Below are 22,955 nucleotides of genomic sequence, written 5' to 3' on the forward strand. Positions count from 1 at the left end.
GGCTACACAAGCGTCCGTCATCAGGTCTGGCTGCTCCAGCAAAATTCCTGTAGCGTAGGAAGAGAGCTTTGCTACCGTGTGGCCCGCAGGGACCTACCTAGGCGAATGGCAAAGTGGCTCGTTCTTGAACAAGCTTTGACAACCATCACATGTAGCCCATCGTGAAATGTCAATAGACGTAACTGTGCATTTCAGAAAATAATCAATCACGTCATTGTGGAGAGTATCAATAACAAAATCAACAAGCAATGTCTCTTTCGATGTAAAGCTTTCGTGACTGCAGGGATTCATCTTCTTGGTTCTTTCGGTAAAGTCACACGTAGGAGGGAAGTAATAAAATAATAAAAATAAACATAATAAAATAATTCTCACGACGTTTCGGCCACAACGCAAGCAGCCGTCCTCAGGTGAAAACCAGGTCAGACGCTGTCTCCCCGACAGACCTGGTCTTCACCTGAGGACGGCTGCTTGCGTTGTGGCCCGAAACGTCGTGAGAATTATTGTATAATGTTTTATTTTTACTATTTTATTACTTCCCTTCGACTTGACTTTACCGAAAGAACCAAGAAGAAGAAGCAATGTCTGCTTCCTCTATCCATCTGTCCAGATATATATTTCACAGGTTATTTAAACTTGAAAGCTGTTCAAAAGCTTGTGTGCCTATTTTATTTCCATTGATGTCTGTGCACTCACCTTGTGACTGAGCAGTCGGATAAAACTGAAGCTTTCTTCTGGACACCGAGCCTTGTTGTTTACCTCGTAGATAGAGTCTCCAAGCTTAATGTACTCTCTTAACTGGACCTGTGAGGATCACGGCAGCCATGTAGACTTTTGTAAGAGGTTGAAGACGTGTATCTTTCACACATCAGTTGCGCAACATTTTTATGAAAATTAAACTTTCAATAATAATAATAATAATAAGAATGTGATTCTTTTCGATGTAAAGCTTTCGTGACTGCAGGGATTCATCTTCTTGGTTCTTTCGGTAAAGTCACGTAGGATGGAATAATAAAATAATAAAAATAAAACATTTTAAAATAATTCTCACGACGTTTCGGCCACAACGCAAGCGGCCGTCCTCAGGTGTAGAACAGGTCTGTCGAGAAGACAGAGTCTGAATGACACACCCCAGGCTTGGGGCGACTATTTAAGCTGGGATGGAGGGGTGAAGAGCGTCTTGACAAAAAAAAAAAACGGCTGCTTGCGTTGTGGCCGAAACGTCGTGAGAATTATTTTATTGTTTTATTTTTATTATTTTATTACTTCCCTTCTACGTGACTTTACCGAAAGAACCAAGAAGATGAATGTGATTCCTACCGGTCGAAAATCGTTAGTGTACAACTCCGCATTCAGGAATTTTTGCAAGTCCTTGATGTTGCTCAGAGTGGCACTCATACCGATGACCTGAGTTGTTTCTGCAATAGAATCAAGCGAATGCAACACCACACTGAATCACAGATGGAACTGAATCACCACAACGACGACTGGAAACCCGCAGTAATGTATGATAACTGCAGGGTGAGAACAAACGTACTTGACGCATACTGAACCTTGGCCAGCGTCTGCTCCAGGGTGGCCCCACGGCTGCCACCTTCGCCCAACATGTGCAGCTACAGACCACGCAACAAACCATTAGTACACCATTGGGACCTCATTTGCCAGTAAAACATGATAATTGGTTTTTTACCCTTCTATCTGGCAACAAAACTGACACTTTTTTTACGAGGAGCCATGTTTGCATAGACCACAATACCTGCGGTCGGAATGCAAACAAAAAACACAACTCTGATAATGTATGCACTGTCCTTGAAGTTGATTGGCCCACACCCGAGACAGCTTTCCTTAGAGCCTAGTCTCACATGGTCCTTGAAGTTGATTGGTCCACACCCGAGACAGCTTTCCTTAGAGCCTAGTCTCACATGGGTTGGACCAGATGACGCCAAAAGGCTCTAAGGAAAGCTGTCTTGGGTGTGGACCAATCAACTTCAAGGACAGTGCATATCATTATCAGAGTTATGTTTTTTGTTTGTATTATGACTGCAGGTATTGTGGTCTATGCAAACATGACGCCTCGTAAAAAATGTGTCAGTTTTGTTGCCAGATAGAAGGGTAAAAAAACAATTATCAAACCATTAGTACGTCGCTGCAAATGAGACTCAACACTACATTGCACTGATGTCACAGCTCGTGTGCTGCTGCTGCTGGGTGGACTGTTGCATTGTGGGCCTGTGCAAGATGGCGGAGGCTTGGGGATGCCCTCATCCAGAAGTAGATTCACGACGGCTGATTATGACGATGATGAACATTAATACGTAACATTTGTAATGACATTTGCAGGATGCCAATTATTCTCTGTAATTAAATAATGAATGCCGCATACCTCATCCACAACGATCAGGCCAATCTCCTTCATGCGCCCCTCCTCTAGAAGGGCGTTGACCAGGCTGTGGGCTTTCTCAATGGTGGCGATGTAGAGAGAATTCTTCTTTCGGTGTTTTCGCGGTGGCATGCGCCCCTTGCTTCCCGCGTATTCCTCTATGAAGATTTCAAGCTCCACACCAAACACAGACAGGCTCCGCACCTGTTCGAGCAGCAGCAGCAGCCGTAGTAGCAGCAGTAGTAGTGTGATGCCGCCGCCATGAAGCCGTTCGGCAGGCGCCCAAATCCCCGACCTCGCCACCACCAAGCAACGGAGCCAACCCCGCGTCCCCCTCACCTCACCTCACACGAACACACCCGCACGCATTTCCCCCCCCCCCCCCATAGAGCTCCGAGGGGAGGTCACCTGGCCGACCGGTTTTTATCCGAAAAACCCTTATCGGGGTTAACTCTCACGGTTTCCGGCGATCAGGGAATTGGACGACCTCCCCCGTGCTACGTTGCGCCGCGGCGCTGCGACCAGCCTTAATATTGTGTGGTCGCGGCATGGGGCATTCGGCCACCGCGGTTGAGGCGCATTTCCCCCCACACACACCCCCACGGGTCGACGGGGCAAGCAGGGGAGGGACGGGACAGCATGAATAGCGGGACCGCAGGAGCTGTTGCGCATAGTCATGGAGGGTTGGGATAATTACGCTTGAGCGCGCAGGCCCCATTGTTAGGAAGGGTAAGGGATTAATTAGGATGTACGCCGCCAACGCCGCTCACTGATTAGCAGATCAAAAGCGCCCGGAACCGCCGTGCGCGGGCTCGGGGTGCGCGAGCCCATTGTTCAGCGCAGCATCCCCTTTGAGGTAGGGAGGATAAATAGAGGAGCGCAGAGGGGAAATCGCTCTCTTACTCCAGCGCCAGGCGACCAGACGCAGCTCGAGCCAGCGACCCGGACGTCCGTGCAACGCACCGAGGCACGCGGTTAGCACAAGGATCAGCGGACCGCCGTGGACACTTAACAGTGAGTAAGAAGGTGAATTAGAATCATAGCAGATAAATGGGGAATAGGTATAGAGGTATCAGCGTAGGCCAGCCTCGTCGACTCACTGATTTAACATCTAGTTCCAGGTAGCGGATAATAAATCATTAATAGCGAAGCGTGGTCTCGCGTGATCTTGTCGTACAGTGTGAGCGCGTGGGTGAGCGTGTGTACGCAGTGGTTTTGTAGTGCTGCGGCTCGCCTCGGGGGAGCGCTGCGCAGAGCGGTGCGAGAGTAGGTGTCGCGTGTGTTCACTCCGTGTGTGATACAGGTACACGATCATAACGCGAGTAGTCAGTGTGGAGTTGGAGTGCACGGAGCGGTGTGTGTGTGTGTGCGTACGTTCGCTCCGTGTGGGTCGCAGGTACGCGATTAGGAAAGGGAGGTATCGTGGTAGCGTAAAGGGGGACATAATACTACGCGGTATCCAACCATGCCTACTACGCGGACCCGCGGGGGAGGGGAATCCTCGGGCGACGGCTCCCACACCATGGGTGAGGAACCTAGCAGCGGTTCGCTCAGCAGCGGGGGGGCGATTGATGAGGTTAGCCCGGCCGTAAGCATCATCGAGGGAGGGATCTCGGGGGCTAGCGACCCCGACAGTAGCAGCAGCAGCAGTAGCAGCGGCGACACATCACAATTGTGTGTCGTGTGGGAATAATTGATGAACCCGAGATTGTACTCTGCATCCGAGTATCTGTTCCTAAGCCAAGACGGAAATATTTCAACGAGACTTCCAAATTCCCGGCTGCCTCAGTTGACTTATCTTGGAGGACTTTACATAGAGACAAAACATAGGCCTCGACACAGAGACGTGGTTTCTCTGTGTGCCTTTGTACGTCTCTCTCTCTCTATGTATCTCTGTGATGTCTGCTTATATGTCTGTCTATATGTCTCTGGTTCTGTTTAATCTCTCTCTCAAATTTAGTATTCTCAGGAAGAACGTAATCAACCAGGTAGGGTGTTGACTGTTATGTTATCCGACTCTCTGTTGTATTACATTACATTTATAAGTATACTAGATTTGTGTTTCTATTTCATTTATACCTGATGACGATTGCTTCCGTTGCAATCGAAACGTCGTATGCTAGTATTTAATTGATCATTTTCTCTTTATACGTCACTTTACCGAAAGAACCAAAGAGTCATTCGTATAACCGCATTTATGCTGCTGTGTCGGTGTGGAAATGTGCGTGTACAAAAGCGATCGTTACCTTCTCCTGGACGATGGCAACGTAGGGAAGAATGAGCAGAGCGTCCGTTCTCTTGCAGAGCAGCTGCCTCAGCATGAGGATCTCTGCCACGAGCGTCTTGCCGCCACTTGTCGGTAAAGAGTAAATCAGATTCTTCCCTCGTCTCACGGAGTCCAGGGACAAGCAGTCGTGCTGCCAGGCTTTGCGGCGTCATGTGTCGACACAAATATAAAAAGAGAATGATTAAATGCACGGCAGAATCTGAAACACGTGAATGTGTCAATTGTAATTAAATCCTTTATATTAAGTTCGCTTGCGTGCTTGCGTGCTTGCTTGCGCGCTTACGACCGTGCAAATCTTTCGGTCGTTTTTTAACCCACTTCCCGTGATCCAATCGAGCTGACATTTTGCACACAGACTCGTTGTGCGTGACAATTTATTCTCGTTAAATTTTTTTTCCAAATTTTTACACTTTTTAGGAAAAAATAAATTATATTTAATTACCAATTGCTTAATGGTGGCAGGCAATCATCTGACCGATAGGTGGCAGCCATCTCAAGCCAGAGGACGAGAGGACTCTAGCCGCCATGCATATAAAGGATTTATAGTGAAAAACTTTGTTTTTACGGGTTAATTTTTTTTCAAACGGGTGGCTTATTACACGTTAAGAGAACAAAAACGCCGATTAAAATTATTAACTTGCGTGCAGGACGACAAAAATGTTTCAACCATCACCTAATGTGTGAGAAATTGGATTAGGCTTGACAGCTAACATCACGACACTGGTGATGTGTAAACGTTTACAGTACGAATCAAATAAGCAGTGATATGCTGTTATAACAAAAACAAATTGGTAAAATACATTTAGCAAAATTCCACCATGTACTAAAAATTAATTTCTCAACCCCCCCCCCTCCATCTCTGCCCCCCTCACTCTTTGCCCCCCTCTCTCTGTACCCCCCCACCCCCTCTCTCTCTACCCCCTTTCTCTATCTAAGGCCTCGACACAGAGGCGTCGTTTCTCTGTGTGCCTATGTTGTGTCTCTCTGTGTCTCTGTGTTGTCTCTGTCTGCTTATATGTCTGTCTGTGTGTCTATATTGTGTGTCTCTGTGTCTGTGTGCCTATGTTGTTTGTCTCTCTCTGTGTGTCTCTGTGTTGTCTCTCTCTGTTTATGTGTCTGTCTGTGTGTCTCCTGTTCTGTTTAATCTCTCTCTTAAATTTTGCAATCTTTGGAAGAGCGTAATCAATCCAGGTAGGGTGTTGACCGTTATGTTAGCCGACTATCTGTGTTGTATTGCATTATATTTCTAAGTTTACTAGGCTTTGTTTTCTATTTCATTTGTACCTGATGACGATTGCTTGTGTTGCAATCGAAATGTCGTTTGCTAGTATTTAATTCATAATTTTCTCTTTCTACGTGACTTTACCGAAAGAACCAAAGAGTAAGTCCGCCAAATACTATTCAATTACCATTTCTCCCACGAGAAAAAAAAAAAGATATGCTGACATGAAAAAAAACCGAGAGACAATTTCGCGTAAATATCCGAGTGTAAAAAAAGCACACATTACCGTAGAGCTCTTTAATGCCACGCTGTTGTTGCAGAAGGCTGTGCACCTTCGTGGGAAGCCCATAGAAAGGACCAATCTCAAACTGGCTGTCATCGGCACAAGTCTCCGTGGCGATCTGCCTCTCGTGCGACAGCGCAGACTCCTGCAGGTTCCTGGTGTGCGACACCACGCGGGTAGCTGCCCACGCGTTTGCCACGAGCGTTTTCTTGATGCGATCTCTTATGCTCGTGCCCTTGTTGGCTACATCTGCGGCTACTTTTATATTTTCCAGTCCAAGCGCATTTGCTGTTGAAGAACCGTCGGCTCTTCCGCGAGCGATGTGGTCAGCCTCTTCACTAAAGGCAGCATTTGAGTCATTTGCTTCCGAAAGTGCAGAAGCACAAGTGGGTTTTGGCGGTTTTCTGGTGGTAATCGTACATTCTAAATCGTCCGTTAAGATATCAGCCAATTTTATTTCATCCTCCGAATGAAAGCAACCTGTTTGTGCGTCAGCTTGAGAATTAGACGTTAACGTGCGAATGGTTCCATCGAGCTTTGGAAGTTTTGCATTTTGAGAATTGCCTCTCGATGAGCTCCGAATGTCGTTTCCTACAATATTTGCGTAAAAACCGTGATGCGGCTCAGTCTGTACATTTTGTGCGATGTGTAGAGGATTAGATTCTGTTCTCTTTAGTGTATTCTTATTCCAGTCACGAGGCAGCAATTGTTCCACATTGTGTGTTTTCATTTGACCAGTATTGTCACAGCCCAATATAGTCCCACAAGACAAAGCCGAGTGTTGCGTAAGCTTCTTGGGAAGCCACTTTTGTGGTTCTGGGTCTTTCTGAGTAAGATTGAACGTCTGTGAACAATTGTCTTGGTTGTGCTGTTTTTCAAGTAGTACATCCACGAGTGAGATGTCTCCTGCAACACTGTCACATTCCCCACGCATGGCATCGCTTCTGTCCTCACCATCACACTTCAAAGGGAAACAACGAATTCGCATCAGCAATGACTCTCGCGGACAACTTCCAATCCAAATAAGTTGCGAGTGTGTGGTGGGGTGCGGCGATGTTAAGGGGCCCTGGTTTTTCACGACCCTATTACAGTACTTCCTCTCCACAGGTGACTGATTGTTGGGAAAGCAATGCACGAAGTTAAACATGTAACGAGTGGATTGTTATAGGTGATGGACGTGTAGAGGCTTTGAAATAGCTTTCTCGATATTGTCCCACATATTTGTATGGTTTTAGTGCTGTATCTATGAATGGATCATCCTGTCAGAGGTCGCAACCGGGTACCCGATACCCGGCTACCCTACCCGATACCCGGCTACCCGTACCCGGTCGGGTACGGGTAGCCGTTTGCGACCCTGGTGCGTCTGGGTACGGGTAGGCCGTGAGTCACTGGTGAGTAACCGTTTGTCACTCATTTCGGGTAGGGTACGGGTAGGATACGGCTACCTGTACCCGGCCGGGTACGGGCACGGGTACCCATTTGCGACCCTGGTGCGGTCGGGTACGGGTAAGGAATCAAAACCCGTTTGCGACCTCTGCATCCTGTACTGGACTATGAAAACAAAGTTCGTTTACCTCCGGCGCGTCGCAGCTGTTGCCTGATAAACCGAGCTTCTTCGCCACGACATCTGCGACAAAGACTTGCGAAGGGAGCTCTTTGCGATCATCAGGAGGATCCATGAATTTAAAGTCTCCACACGAATGGGAATCCGTTGCCTCACGAGAATGTCTGCACGCCCACTTCGTCTTTTAGCCACACAGTGCACCACGACTTTGTCTTTGCTCGGTGTGAGAACCGGTTTCTCTCTGCTGCGTTTCACAGAATGAGACACATTCCAAATCAGCATTCTCACGACTCTGCAACTCAAACATTACCAACACTGACAAGGGGCCACACCACATTGTGTTAGTTACAAATAGGAAATAAACCGTGTGCTGTTGTAAAAAGTGTTTTACAGTTCCAGCAATGTTTTACTGACACACAACCATGGGTTTTTCATTGATCTAAATTTCATACTACAGTGATACCTCGGTTCACGAACTTAATTCGTGAACTGACTCTGGTCGCGAACCGAATTGGTCGTGAACCGAGGCACATTTTCCCATAGGGTTCAATGTAAATCCGGTTAATCCGTTCTGACCTTTTTTTTTGGTTTTGATACACAAAAATATAAACAAATGACAATACACATTAGTACTGTACAGTATAGTAATGTATAAAGAGAGAACACTAACCTTGCTTGAGATAACTTCTGGCATGGAGGAAGGCAAGTGGAAGGCGGGTGGGAGACAGTAAGCACTCAAACGGGTGAACTGTACATTACAGTAAGTACAGTATTGGACAGTACAGTAGTACAGTACTGTATGTGCTAAAAAGCACACCAAAAATCAAAAAGTCACTGAAAGTGTCTTCACAGTACTCACAGTACTTCTTTCTGTGTCTCTGCTTCTCTCCACGATCTTCCTACAGGAAGTCACGACCATGTGACAGCCTGGAATTAGCATAAAAATGGCCGCGGCTCCTGTTCGTGAACCGAAGCGGAGTTCGTGAACCGGAGCATATTTTTATGAAATTTTCTGTTCGTGAACCGAGTTGTTCGTGAACAGAAGCGTTCGTGAACCGAGGTATCACTGTACAGCTTAAACCGTCAGTCAACTATTGTTTGAATATGCATAGATTCAAGCTCCTGGCAAGAAATAAAGGGTATGAATTCGCTTTCACCGCAGTGTTGCAGAAAGCACTTTCCGTCTTTCCGTAGAGTATACCATTGAAATTAATACAATATAAATACGTGAAAATAATGTTGCCATTTGTCAATCCAGTGTTGGATGAAACCGCTCAAACCCACGCTGTGATGGTCATTGGTGATCACTACACTTGGTCAACGGGGGTTTGCGAAGGACTTGTTCAGATCTCACTCGCCACTCGTGTTTAACTGTGCTTGGGAATACAACTCAGGTCAGACTCGAGACTTTATTTCACCTGATATGAGGCTTATTGGCGAATACAGGACATGGCGGCAGGAATGTGCAAATGTAGTGGGTTGATTGACTAGAAGAGAGCTTTACTCTTTGGTTCTTTCGGTAAAGTCACGTTTCGACTGCAACACAAGCAGTCGTCATCAGGTGTGAAATCCACAGCAAGATAATAGGAAAAAAGTTAGGAAAAATTAACCCGTAAAAACAAAGTTTTTCACTATAAATCCTTTATGTGCGTGGCGGCTAGAGTCCTCTCATCCTCTGGCTTGAGATGGCTGCCACCTATGGGTCAGATGATTGTCTGCCACCATTAAGCAATTGGTAATTAAATATTTATTTATTTTCCCCTAAACAGTGTAAAATTTTGGAAAAAAAATTTTCACGAACATTAATTGTCTCGCACAACGAGTCTGTGTGCAAAATGTCAGCTCGATTGGATCACGGGAAGTGGGTTAAAAAACGACCGAAAGATTTGCACGGTCGTAAGCGCACAAGCAAGCGAACTTAATATAAAGGATTTAAAAACAACCGCCACTTTTTTCAAACTTTCTTGCTGTGGATTTCACACCTGATGACGATTGCTTGTGTTGCAGTCGAAACGTCGTGAGGATTTTTATTGTTTTATATTTTTGTTATTTTATTATTTCCCTTCAACGTGACTTTACCGAAAGAACCAAGATTATGAATCCATACTCTTTAGTTCTTTCGGTAAAGTCACGTAGGAATAAAATAAAAGTGTACGACGTTTCGATCACAACACAAGCAGTCGTCCCCAGTACTGCTGTATGGTGTCCATACATTTTGAGGTTTTTAAAATATAAATTGTATTTGACGACCCGTGCCACTGTTTGCAAGTGTGACTACTGTTGTATCTCCAGGTTAAACTAAATAAAATACCGCCACCCATTAATAAACAGAACAGCGCTGCAAACACAACCTAAACACACACCCACAAGATACTAAACATCTTCTTGGTTCTTTCGGTAAAGTCACGTAGAAGGAAAATAATAAAAATAAAACATAGTAAAATATAATTCTCACGACGTTTCGGCCACAACACAAGCAGCCGTCCTCAGGTGAAGAACAGACGCTGTCTTTCCGACAGACCTGTTCTTCACCTGAGGACGGCTGCTTGCGTTGTGGCCGAAACGTCGTGAGAATATTAATTAATTGTTTAATTATTATTATTTTATTATTTTCCTTCTACGTGATGACTTTACCGAAAGAACCAACAATATGAATCCCTGCAGTCACGAAAGAAGCTTTAAATCGAAAAAAAGATACTAAACATTTACGTGTTTTTATTGTTACGAGTTTGCCCCGCTGCGTAAAAACAAACAAAATTCCTCTCGCGTGCGCTTCTCAGAGAAGGCCGAAGCCCCAACCCCGCACCCCCCCGCCTTGCCTGGAAGCCCCTGCCGAGGGAGACGCACCCAAGGCGGCCGAGCTCCGCCCGCTCACGGGGTGGGGGGGGTGGAAAGGCCGTTCTTCTCGAGTAGTCGTGACGACATTCGCCTTTCAACACTGTTATTATTGTTGTTGTTGTTGTTTGTGCGCGGGCGTTGTTTGCGGCTCGTCTAAACAACTCTGTGCAGGGTGGCGTCGAGTTTCGCCTGAGGCTTGACGAACCGCGAATTGCGTGCGTCCATCGGTGAACGCGTTGGAAAAGGAGCTCGCTGATTGGCCCAATTTGGCAGCCAATGGGCGCGCAGGAATCGTGAGCACGTAAATGACGTCACGCACCGGGGGGGAGGGGCGGGGTTTGAGAACTGTGACGTCACGCACCCGGGGGGGGAGGGGCGGGGTTTGAGAAATGTGACGTCACGCACCCGGGGGGGGGAGGGGCGGAGTTTGAGAAATGTGACGTCACGCACCCGGGGGGGGAGGGGCGGAGTTTGAGAAATGTGACGTCACGCACATCAAAATTCGCAACTTTAAATAAATGTTAATTAAATAGAAGCGTTATAACAGAAATTTTTTTTAAAATAAATTTTCATTATTAACTGTTTTATTATTTTAATTTGCTAAGGTCACCTTTTATTTATTCCACGAAGGAACATTTTTCTTCTCCATGGGAGAATTGAGAAGCATACATTTAGTAATTTTTTGAATGATTGTTACTAAACATTTTGATTCTAATGATTCTAGCAGGGCTTTTCATTCTGTGAAATGAATATATGATTCTTATAGTTGTACTCTCCATTTAGCTTCGTTCTACTACAAAGTTTCAAGTATTTTTTCATAGTTATTACTTTTAATATTTATTATAAGAGAATTTCAATATAATATTCTGAACATCTGCAGTTTTAGTTAGAAGTTGAATCTTTTCAAGCGAATTTTATGCTAAATTTCAGCTTTCCAACGCCTCCTTTTAATGTATGTTGTCTCCTACAACATCAGAGTACAGCGCCACATTAAATACGCACTACAATGACAATAGTTTAAAGCGATTTGAAGCATTTTTATTTTCAAAATTGAAATATGGTTTTGGGAGGGGGGGTCAAAAATCGGCAAAAATCGCGTGACGTCATTTATGGACGGCCCCACAGTGTCTGTAAATTAATATTTTATTCTGCCAATATAAACAGGTCCCTGTGGGGTGGGCTGGTAGGACCGAACAATTGAATGGCTATAATAAAATGAAATGGCAAAAAATGGGCGCCAGTAAGTGGATGGAAACGTAGACGTAGTGGAACATAAGAAACAATAAAGTAGTAGTAACCGTTGTGCAAAAAACACTAGTATTGCACAAGTATGTACCCACGTGAGTGCAGCTTGGAGCAGACACAGCGAGTAGCAACAATGTGCACGCTACGCAGCGCCGTGGACCACGCCCCTATCCCTGCTAGCCCCGCCTCCTCGCCCTGGTGCTGTATTCTCGACTGTAGACTCCGCCCCTTCTCGCCAACGGCCCCTCCCCTCATCGCGCTAAGCTCCGCCTCACACCACTTGACCCCGCCCCGCTCCCCCGTGTCCCCGCCCCGGTCCCCCGTGGCCCCGCCCCGCTCCCCCGTGGCCCCGCCCCGGTCCCCCGTGGCCCCGCCCCGCTCCCCCGTGTCCCCGCCCCGGTCCCCCGTGGCCCCGCCCCGCTCCCCCGTGGCCCCGCCCCGGTCCCCCGTGGCCCCGCCCCGCTCCCCCGTGGCCCCGCCCCGCTCCCCCGTGGCCCCGCCCCGCTCCCCCGTGGCCCCGCCCCGCTCCCCCGTGGCCCCGCCCCGGTCCCCCGTGGCCCCGCTCCATCTCGGTGTCCCCGCCCCCTGCAGCAGTAGCCCCGCCCTCCACCCGCGTAGCCCCGCCCCCTGCCGCTGTAGCCCCGCCCAGCCCCGCCCCCTGCAGCTGTAGCCCCGCCCTCCACCCGCTGTAGCCCCGCCCCCTGCAGCAGTAGCCCCGCCCTCCACCCGCGTAGCCCCGCCCCCTGCCGCTGTAGCCCCGCCCAATAGACCCCTAGCGGGGGAGAGATTCCCAGGCCTGGCTCGGCTGGAGAGCCGCCGACAAGGGGGGATGGGGGGGGTAGGGAGTTGTTTTTAATGTAAAAGCTTTAAATGTAAATGTTTCTATTAAAAAAACATCAGGGAATGTAACATTGTTAAACATTTACTCCCTTTTACACACGCGGGGGAACTATACGAAGGGAGAGTTTCAGGCCTAGTTCTAGGCTTTAGGCTTAGCTGTAGCTTTAGGCCGCCGTGAGTTAATTGTTAATATAAATGTTTTAATTATTTATGTAAAAGCTTTAAATGTAAATGTTTCTATTTAAAAGCATCAGGGAATGTAACATTGTTAAACATTAACTCCCTTGCACACACGCGGGGGAACGATACGAAGGGAGAGTTTGAGGCCTAGGTCTAGGCTTTAGGCCTAGCTGTAGGCTTTATGCCGCTGTGAGTTAATTTTAATTTACAAGTTTTAATTAAAAGCTATCTCAGGGAATTATAAGGGAATGTTACACTTCTTTAGCCAGGAAAGCCTCATTAATTTTAATGTTTTAATTAAAAGCTATCTGAGGGAATTATAAGGGAATGTTACACTTGTTTAGCCAGGAAAGCGTCACTGAGTCTAAAGGTTTTTGTAGGGTCATGCCAAGTGTTTGCAGTAGGGGGCGATGTTGCTACACGGACGGACGAACGGACGTATCATATTTTTACTGGCAAATGAGGTTCCCATGGAATAAAATAATTGTTTCCCTTCTACGTGAGTTTACCGAAAGAACCAAGAATATGAATCCCTGCAGTCACGAAAGCTTTAAATCGAAATGTAACTTGACGTAATGTGTTCCTGTCTATTGCGTTTAATAAACACAACGCGCACACGCGTAGGAGACACCCGTGTCACTGTCATGCTATTGAAGGGACGTTTAATCTCTTAAACGTGAACACGAAAATCACCGACAGCAATAAACAATAAACAACCAATAACACTGGTCAACAAAATATAGATAAACACATTGGCGATAGGGCAACACTCGGGCGGATAACGCATTGATGACACTGGTCAACACAAAAAAAAAATGCTGGCCTGGACTTTTGCAGCTGTTTTAGACATCTCATTTTGATGCTATCGGCATACCCCATTTTCATTGATTTTACCCGAAATTAACTCTGTCACTTATGATTGCAAGTCGTTGCGAGTCAGTGACTGCTTTAATGTCAAAATACGGTGCTGTATTTTTAGGATAGTGTGTTTATGACCAGTGTTATAATCAACGGGCCGCTGACGACGTCCCCTCCTCTCTACAGTTCGGGAACCCGCCGTGGGAACGGGGAACTTGCGGCTCTCACGGCCACCAACCTCCCGTCGTCGTCGCGAGGCAGTCGCCAAACGAGACTCATGCTGAGGGGGGCCCCCCGGGGGGCCGAGCCCCCCCTCTGGCCGTCCCCGCTCTCCCGCGCTCTCCGCTCCCGAAGGGACTCGCCAGTCCCACGTCACCTACGCCCCTCGTGACCCGCCGCAGCCTCTCCGTGACCCGGCTCCACCACCCCGAGCCCTCCCTCCCCCCCCCCTCCCTTCTCCCCCCCCCTCCCCCCCGCGCTCCCCCGAACCTCCCACTGCAATCCCCCCCTGTGTGCGCGCAGCCCCTCTCCTCCTAGGTTCCTGGCGTTCTCCCTCGGCGTGTGCGTCTGCCGTCGAAACGCCCGCCTCTCCCACCGCTCTCGCGAGTCCCACGAGTGACGCCCCGTGTCCACCGCTCTCGCTCTCCCGGCGCCCTCCGCCCCTCTCCCCCTCGCCGCCCCCCCCCCCCCAGCTCGCGCTCCGGGGCGCTCTCCGCCGCCGCTCTGCGGGGGGGCTCCCGCGGACGGCCTGGAGCGGCCCCCGAGGCCCGCGGACGGCCGTGCGAGCCGGTCCTCCGCCCTCCTGCCGCCTCCGCTGACGCCGCCGCGGCCGCCGCCGCCACCGCCGCCGGCTCGCTCCATGGCAGATCGCTGCGGCTTCTTGTCGTCGTTGCTGTTGCTGTTGAGGGTTGTGATGCAGCGAGAACAGCTCCCTGTATCATCACCACCACCACCAACCACCACCACCACCATCACCACCACCACCACCACCATCACCAACATCACCACCACCACCAACCATCACCATCATCACCACCATCATCACCATCACCACCATCACCAACCATCTCCACCATCACCACCATCACCAACCATCACAACCATCACCACCATCACCACCACCATCACAACCATCACCAACCATCACCACCATCCCCAACCATCACCACCATCACCACCACCACCACCACCAACCATCACCACCACCATCACCACCATCACCACCATCACCACCACCACCACCAACCATCACCAACCATCACCACCATCACCACCACCATCACAACCATCACCACCATCACCACCATCACCAACCATCACCACCATCACCACCACCATCACCACTACCACCACCAACCATCACCACCATCACCACCATCACCACCACCAACCATCACCAACCATCACCAACCATCACCACCATCACCACCACCATCACCACTACCATCACAACCATCACCAACCATCACCACCATCACCACCACCATCACCACCACCATCACAACCATCACTACCACCATCACCACCACCAACCATCACCACCATCACCACCACCATCACCACCATCACTACCATCACCAACCATCACCTACACGGGGGACCTTTGTCTGTGTATAGCTACTAACAGCACTTGCCCCTACAGCCTGCTAGAGGCTACACGGGGCACCTTTGTCTGTGTATAGGTGCTACTAACAGCACTTGCCCCTACATCCTGCTAGAGGCTACACGGGGCACCTTTGTCTGTGTATAGGTGCTACTAACAGCACTTGCCCCTACATCCTGCTAGAGGCTACACGGGGCACCTTTGTCTATGTACTTGATTTGACTCACGGGGGGGGGGGGGGGTAGCAGCCCAGCCCCAGCCGGCCAAGGTGCGACCTCGGCCGGCTGAGCAATCTAGCCGAGACCGGTGGCACTCCCCGGGACTAGGCCTTACCGCAGGGCTCACCGGCGCAACGCTGCGTCGACGTCTTGGGGAGGGGGTCTTGAGTGATTTTCTCCGTCGTTGTGAGCTCACACACTCAACAATGTCCTCGTGTGGAGTGCAGCAGCAGCAGGAGGAGGAGGTCCGACGTCGCGTGCCGACACCTCGGGCAGGAGGCTGCAGGCAGCTGCGATCTCGTGAGATTGGCAGGGCGCGTTTATAATGCGTAGTGCGGATAGGCGACCACGTGACGCGAGTGCGACTCGGATTCCGTAGAACTGATAAGACTGCGCGCTGCGCCGTAGACTCAACACTGCGGCTCAGCCGACGTTTCAGGTCCCCTGGGGGGCGTGCGAGTCACGTGGTGGGGTCTGTGACGTCACGGGGCACACGGCTGACTGGTCCACTCCTGCCAAGCTCGATAATATTTTTTTATATTTTTTTATTTCTCGTCACATCTCTAACGTCTTAACAGGAGCTTCAAAACAGCAACATCGAGAGCGACAAGAGGTCAGTGTACTTCCAAGCTGGTTCACCAATGTGAAGATGTCACAGACACTAACGCTGGGAATTAACATTTAAAATTTGATTTAAAAAAAATATTGCGCTTGGAGAATGCGGGAATCGATCCCACGTATCTTCTTCTTCTTGGTTCTTTCGGTAAAGTCACGTAGAAGGGAAATAATAAAATAATAAAAATAAAACATAATAAAATAATTCTCACGACGTTTCGGCCACAACGCAAGCAGCCGTCCTCAGGTGAAGACCAGGTCTGTCGGGGAGACAGAGTCTGAATGAAACAGCACACGAGCTTGGAGCATGTATATAAGCTGGGCGTCTTGACAAAGGAATTTGCATATCAAGATGAATTTAGCATATTTATGGAAAATGCAGGAATGTGATTAGTGCTACATATGCCCGTGCATTATGCAGGATTAGCAGCATCAAAGGGAGAGGATATGGGAAATGCAGGAATGTGAATAGTGCTAATTCATCATCAAAGGAAGGGGGTAGGGGTAGCATTAATCAAGGGAAGGAGTGTTAATAGTATGTAGCTGCAGTAACTAAAACCACCACGTAAACAACTAAAGTATAAACTACATAGCATCATCAGTATACTTACTATACTCTACAATAAGCTGAGTTACTAACTGTAAGTTATACATTACAATTCTACGTCGTAAAAATTATATAATATGCTACCATCTAAACTTTATTCTCTTACATCACACGAGTCTACACCGTACTATATACTGCCATAGACAAACCCAACATTAAATTATATACTGTATTACTATAAACCACTGTGTATTATTCTACTCACCCTGTGTATCACACTGCTATTTATCTACTATACAATTACGATACTATATATTACTTTGTTCATTGTATTAAGCATAGAGGATATGGGAAATGCAGGTATGTGAATAGTACTAATTCAGCATCAGCAGCTACATACTATTAACACTCCTTCCCTTTATTAATGCTACCCCTATCCCCTCCATTTGATGCTGAATTAGTTTAGAGAGACACGAAACTTTAGAGAGACACGAGTCGTATTGAGGAGGCACTCTGTTTTATTGTCGCCGTCACAGGCAACGATGCCAGGGTCAGGACAGCAACAGGCTGCTTGGCCAACAACGATGCAGACGATGCCGAAGGTGATGACGTAGACTTGTGCAGCTCCATGGATTCCACTCCAAACAACAACAATGACAAATTTCGATTTAAAGCTTTCGTGACTGCAGGGATTCATCTTCTTGGTTCTTTCGGTAAAGTCACGTAGAAAGAAAATAATACAAATAAAACATAAAATAATTCTCCACCTGAAGATGGCTGCTTGCGTTGTGGCCGAAACGTCGTGAGAATAATTTTGTTTTATTTTTATTATTTTATTATTTTCCTTCTACGTGACTTTACCGAAAGAACCAAGAAGATGAATCCCTGCAGTCACGAAAGCTTTAAATCGAAATAAAATTATACAATTTTTTTAAAATTTACTTGCTGTGGTTTTCACACCTGACGATGATTGCTTGTGTTGCAGTCGAAAGGTCGTGAGAATTTAATTGGTTTATATTTTTATTACTTTATTATTTCCCTTCTACGTGACTTTACCCGAAAGAACCAAAAATATGAATCCTTGCAGTCACGAAAGCTTTAAAACAAACACTGCCGTTACCTGTGACTGCACTAATCTTACTTGTGTGTGTGTGTGCATTAAAACCTGGATTGTATTTCTGAGGGCAAGAGTTTGGAATGTCTTTTGGTAAAGGAGCACGAAGTCACATTGCATCCAGACCCCCCTAAACCCTTCTAGATGCAAGTCAAAATTAACAAGTGCAATGTACAGGTTTCCCTCGCTGTCTGCGCTAGTAGAAGATGCGTTTCAAAAAGGGCACACAAAGCGACACCGCACAAGGATACAGCTGCCTGCCGAGTAGCGTGGACAGTACACACACACAATCTTGTCCTACATCCGAGCGCGTAGCCGCACGTGACTTAAGTGAAACCGCATCTCGCGAATTTTGGGTATGAACCGGCTTGCCCCATAAACAGCGCAAAATCGCACAAACAGGAAGCCGTATAATGCGAGGAGAATCTGTAGCTCTTCTCTCGCAGACGCAAACTTGGGCTGCGCGTCCTGGGAACACAATATCGGTGTGTAGCCGCAAGTTAATAGCTTCTTGGTTCTTTCGGTAAAGTCACGTAGAAGGGAAATCATAAAATAATAAAAATAAAACATAATAAAATACAATTCTCACGACGTTTCGGCCACAACGCAAGCAGAAGAACAGGTCTGTCGGAAAGACAGCGTCTGTCTTTCCGACAGACCTGTTCTTCACCTGTTCTTCTGCTTGCGTTGTGGCCAAAGCGTCGTGAGAATTGTATTGTTTAATTTTTATTATTTTATTATTTCCATTCTACGTGACTTTACCGAAAGAACCAAGAAGATGAATCCCTGCAGTCACGAAAGCTTTTAATCGAAAGATAACAGCCGTTTGAATTTTGGGCCACGTCTTTAAATTTCAGGACAATGGGTTGAGAGTTGTGCAGTGAGGCCAGGATGAAAACATTTCTAGTCCGGCCAATATCTCGTGAAGTCATACAGAATTATAACCAGTCTTGCGTTAAAGTTTACACCAAACACTCGTGCTATATAACAATAAACTAAATGCAGAACGAAACTGCTCTACAGACTCTAACGAAAAGCATTAAAACTAAGTTATTCAGATGATTTTCATCCATGTGCTAACAAAAAACGTGCTATTGAATTGGAATAAAGGGCTTTCACTGTTAAACTGTGCCTCAGATTTCAGCCACGGCAGCTGAGGTTGTCTTCGGCGGTGGTTCAAGTCAGTCTAGCAGCCGTGCTTTAGGCCGTGGCTGCAGGCAGCGAGCAGTCACCTCACAGCGGGCTGCGGCAATCTCTACGGTGGCAAGTCAGGTCGGCTTACAGCAGACCGCACCTATTGAGGCATGGCGGGTCTTGTATACGTTGAGTAATGGCAAGTTGAGTTGCACTTGGGCTGTCAGTGGTAGTAGCCCTTGGCGGTTGAATGGGTAAGTGCTTGTCCCAGACAAGGCCATGGTTCAGTGGCAAACCGTGGTAGTGCTCAGAGTTTGGAATGTATCACTCGCAGACCGTGGCAAGTGGAATGGCTTAGTGGCTGACTGGGACATGTCATGGCATGTTGAAAGAGTCAGTGGCTGGTGGCTGTGGCGGGCTGTGGTGGTCCATGGTGATCTGTGGTGATCTGTGGCGGGCTGTGGTGGTCCGTGGTGATCTGTGGTGATCCGTGGTGATTTCATGTTGAGTCAGGGTGGAGAGGCGTCAGCTTGGCTCGTTTCGAGAGGCCAAGATGCAAGGCCGGACCTGATGTGGTTAAAGGGGGGGGGGGGGTTAGGCTACGACAGTAACACACGTTAACTCACATTCTCAACGATTTTCTAAGTCGTCATTATTTCTGGTGACATGGAGGGGCCTTCGTTCATAGGTGGATAAACAAAGGACTGCAAACCATCGTGGGATTTTTCATCATTATTGTAAAGTTACTCTGAGGATTACACACACTTAGTTGCCACGTGACCATTGACTCCTCCAAAGTAAGTAGAAGAACGTCGTCATTTGGAGTCACAATTCGATGAAAAAAACATTCTCTTTTTGAAACTTTTTTAGTTTTTTCTGCTTCCTTTGAAGAGTTTTGTCTGCTCCATTAGCATTCCGCATACACACACTCAGACATGCTCTATCCACTGCGAGATGAAGGCCTCTCCAAGCTGCCGCCATCCCTCACGCTCGCACAACAATGAATCTAGCACACACACTCGGATATCCTCGCTCCGTCGACCCCGCAAGTGGACGTGTTCCCACTCCGCCGTGAGTGTCGCTCACGGCGAGGTAGCAACACTCGGCACTGCCAGGTGCAGACCATCTCGCGCTCTCACACCTACATCACCCGGAGAGCTACGGTGGTCATCACTCATCAAGGCCTCGATACAGAGACGTTGCTTTCTCTGTGTGCCTATGTTTGTTCCCTCTCTCTATGTATCTCTGTGATATCTGTCTGCTTATATGTCTGTCTATATGTTTCTGGTTCTGTGTTTTTATCTCTCTCTCTCAAATGTAGTATTCTCAGGAAGAACATAATCAACCAGGTAGGGTGTAGACTGTTATGTTATCCGACTCTCTGTTGTATTACATTCCATTTCTAAGTATACTAGATTTGTGTTTCTATTTCATTTATTCCTGATGATGATTGCTTGTGTTGCAATCGAAACGTCGTATGCTAGTATTTAATTTATTACTTTCTCTTTATACGTGACTTTACCGAAAGAACCAAAGAGTCATTCCTGTAGTCACGAAAGCTCCAAATTAAGATTGTACTTAGCAGGCTCAAATCCCTGCTTAGCTTCCTAGACAGACCCAGTGGAGGTGAGGCACATCCATGGATGGTTTCATCGTGGGAAAACGTGAAAGGCGTGCGAGTTAGAAACACGTGCGCTTGTGCCGGCCGTGGTTTCGATGCTTTGTCCTTACCTGGAGGAACCCACTTGGGTAGAGGCGATGCGGTGGCACGATCCGCGACGCCGGCTTCGTTGAACGCGGGCGGGGGGAGGCGCTTCGCTGATTGCCGAGGGGCAGGATCTGGCCCGACATCCGCCCCGGCTCCACGCGCCGCGCCCGTTGTTCTGCTGCCCCTGGCCACGGCGGCTTTGCTCCCTCTCCTGTTGGCGGTGGCGGCGGTGACCCTAGGCACCTTGAACTTCCAGAAGGGCTTCTTGTGGTCGCTGTCATCGCTGTCGGACTTCCCAGCGGACTCCGAGGACTCGCCCGTCTCGTTGTCTGTCGTGTTTTAGACAACATGTGATTACCCGTCGTCGTCGTGGTCGCTGCATTGTGGACACTGTTGTTTCATATTTCTGATCGGTCAGAATTACTTTACCAAATAAAAGCAAGTATTCCAATGTGGTCATGGCACGTATTGAATGTTTGCCAAATATTACTATTGAAAATTTTTTTTTGGGAACAATACAGTCGTAGTGATAGTGCTACAGAGTCAACTGAAGCTTCAAATCAAGATTTTATCTCGACTTTGAAAAATCAATAAAGAATACGATACGATTTAGGAAAAACCCAGCAGGAGACTGCTGTGTGGTTTGAACAGAGGGCAACACATGAGCATCCTCAGTGGCCTGGCACTGCCATGCAAAACTAAACAACTTTGTGTCATCAGGTAAGGCCCACTGAGCCAAATGTCTCTTCTTCAGAAGCGACTTGGCTATCACAAATGGTAGCTCAAGAAAGTGGGCAATTATCACGTGGAGATGTATCGCGGCGAAATATTCTAAATGTGGAGGGAAAACTGGAGGACCCGGAGAAAAATCCACGTGACCACGGGGAGAGACACGCAAACTCCAAATATACAGCAGCAGGCGTCAGGGTCGGGATCGAACGCACGACCTTCTGTACACCAGACGAGGAAGTTAAACATCTCATAGCCACCGTACAAACACATAGATTCCCCGTACAGCCATTCAGAGGCTGTTGTGGCAGCTGCCGTGAGCGAGCACGTATGAAGGTCGGCACGGCATACATGGGGGTGGATGGCCAGCACCACGCCTGGAATTGCACCAGGTACTCATTTGAGGCTGAGTCGACCTCGGAGAGGCCCAGGACTGGTTCATATAATCTTTACTGGTGTTGGCAGTGAGCATCATACATGTCCACACACGTGCAAACATACAGAAAGCCACAAATCTGTAGAGTCTCATACCGGGTGTGTCGTCCGTGTTGACGGTGGCACTGCCCACGGCTTCCTGTGAACTCTCCCGTGAAGACGCCACGACTTCCGTCTGATCAGCAGCCGGGGCAAGGACCTCCTTGAGCTCCCTCTCAAAGAGACGCTCGTCGTCCAGGGACGGTCTGCGCAGAGTGGTGCAAAGTGCGGTTGCAAACGACGACAATGCACAGAGGTTGGTGTGGGCAGTGCAATCTTCTTCTTCTTATATATAAGAGTCTCCGCGCGCTTGCGGGGGATTTGGCTCTCGGACGGTGGGCTTCACGTAGAAATAACATTGCCGGCCGGCACGCCCTAAGCCCCGCGGTGGGAATAGGCTATTCCGTTTTCCCATCCGTAAAGTTTAAAGTTGTTTAATTAACACATTTGTGCGGTTTCTATTATTAATAACTTACTTATTGCTCGACATCGACCGTACCAACTGACGCCAATTGCGTGGGGGGGGGGGGGGTAGACACTGCCAAGTGATGCGCGTTCACACGAGCTCATTTCCTTTTACGCGTTTTACAGCAGGCAAGACTTACATACGTAACTCTGCGGTTATTTCTTCACAGTGTCATGTCCTCTTCGCCCCCCCCCCAACACGATGCGTCCACTTTATACTACAGACTCCGTAGATAATAATATTTTACTGCTTACATACCATTATTCTTGCACGGGCGGGGGATGCTGGGGGGGGGGGTAGCGGCCCAGCCCCTAGCCTGGCAACGTGCCAACTCCGCCGCCTCGCCAATGTAGGCCAGGACGGGGGATAAGCATGGCACAAGGCCTCAACACGCCTATGCTAAGTACAGAGTTCCTTGCTTCTTACGCTAACAACTCAAGCCCATTGTTTACTATTGTTAAACACATTAGTTGACAAACATTACAATAATAATGTTTGTGTGCTGATAAGAAATATGCTTCATTGCTTAATATTATGAAACAAATACGTTGCCAGATATTACTATATATATCTTTGTGTGCACATACCGACTCTGGTTCATTGTTTATCTTTCATTTACACTTATCTCTACTTATTTCTTAAATGCATTTCTA

The 22,955-nt window shown here is 47.9% G+C and overlaps 1 protein-coding gene across 1 annotated transcript; it reads right to left on the reverse strand.

Annotated features, from left to right (window-relative positions):
* Positions 1-693: 693 nt before the first annotated feature.
* LOC133339757 (helicase POLQ-like) lies at positions 694-6,700 on the reverse strand (the record flags this gene model as incomplete). The annotated part of the gene is made up of 7 exons (XM_061547927.1): positions 6,685-6,700; positions 6,173-6,532; positions 4,624-4,802; positions 2,381-2,551; positions 1,535-1,610; positions 1,318-1,415; positions 694-801 (listed from the first exon to the last, which is right to left on the reverse strand). Coding segments are annotated over exons 1-7 (1,008 nt in total), but the record flags the coding sequence as incomplete, so codon positions are not given.
* Between the last annotated feature and the right edge of the window lie 16,255 nt (positions 6,701-22,955).

The sequence above is a fragment of the Lethenteron reissneri genome, unplaced genomic scaffold, assembly GCF_015708825.2.
Source record: "Lethenteron reissneri isolate LAM-NWPU_2019-01 unplaced genomic scaffold, ASM1570882v1 scaffold_235, whole genome shotgun sequence".
In the NCBI taxonomy this organism is placed as follows: Eukaryota; Metazoa; Chordata; class Hyperoartia; order Petromyzontiformes; family Petromyzontidae; genus Lethenteron; species Lethenteron reissneri.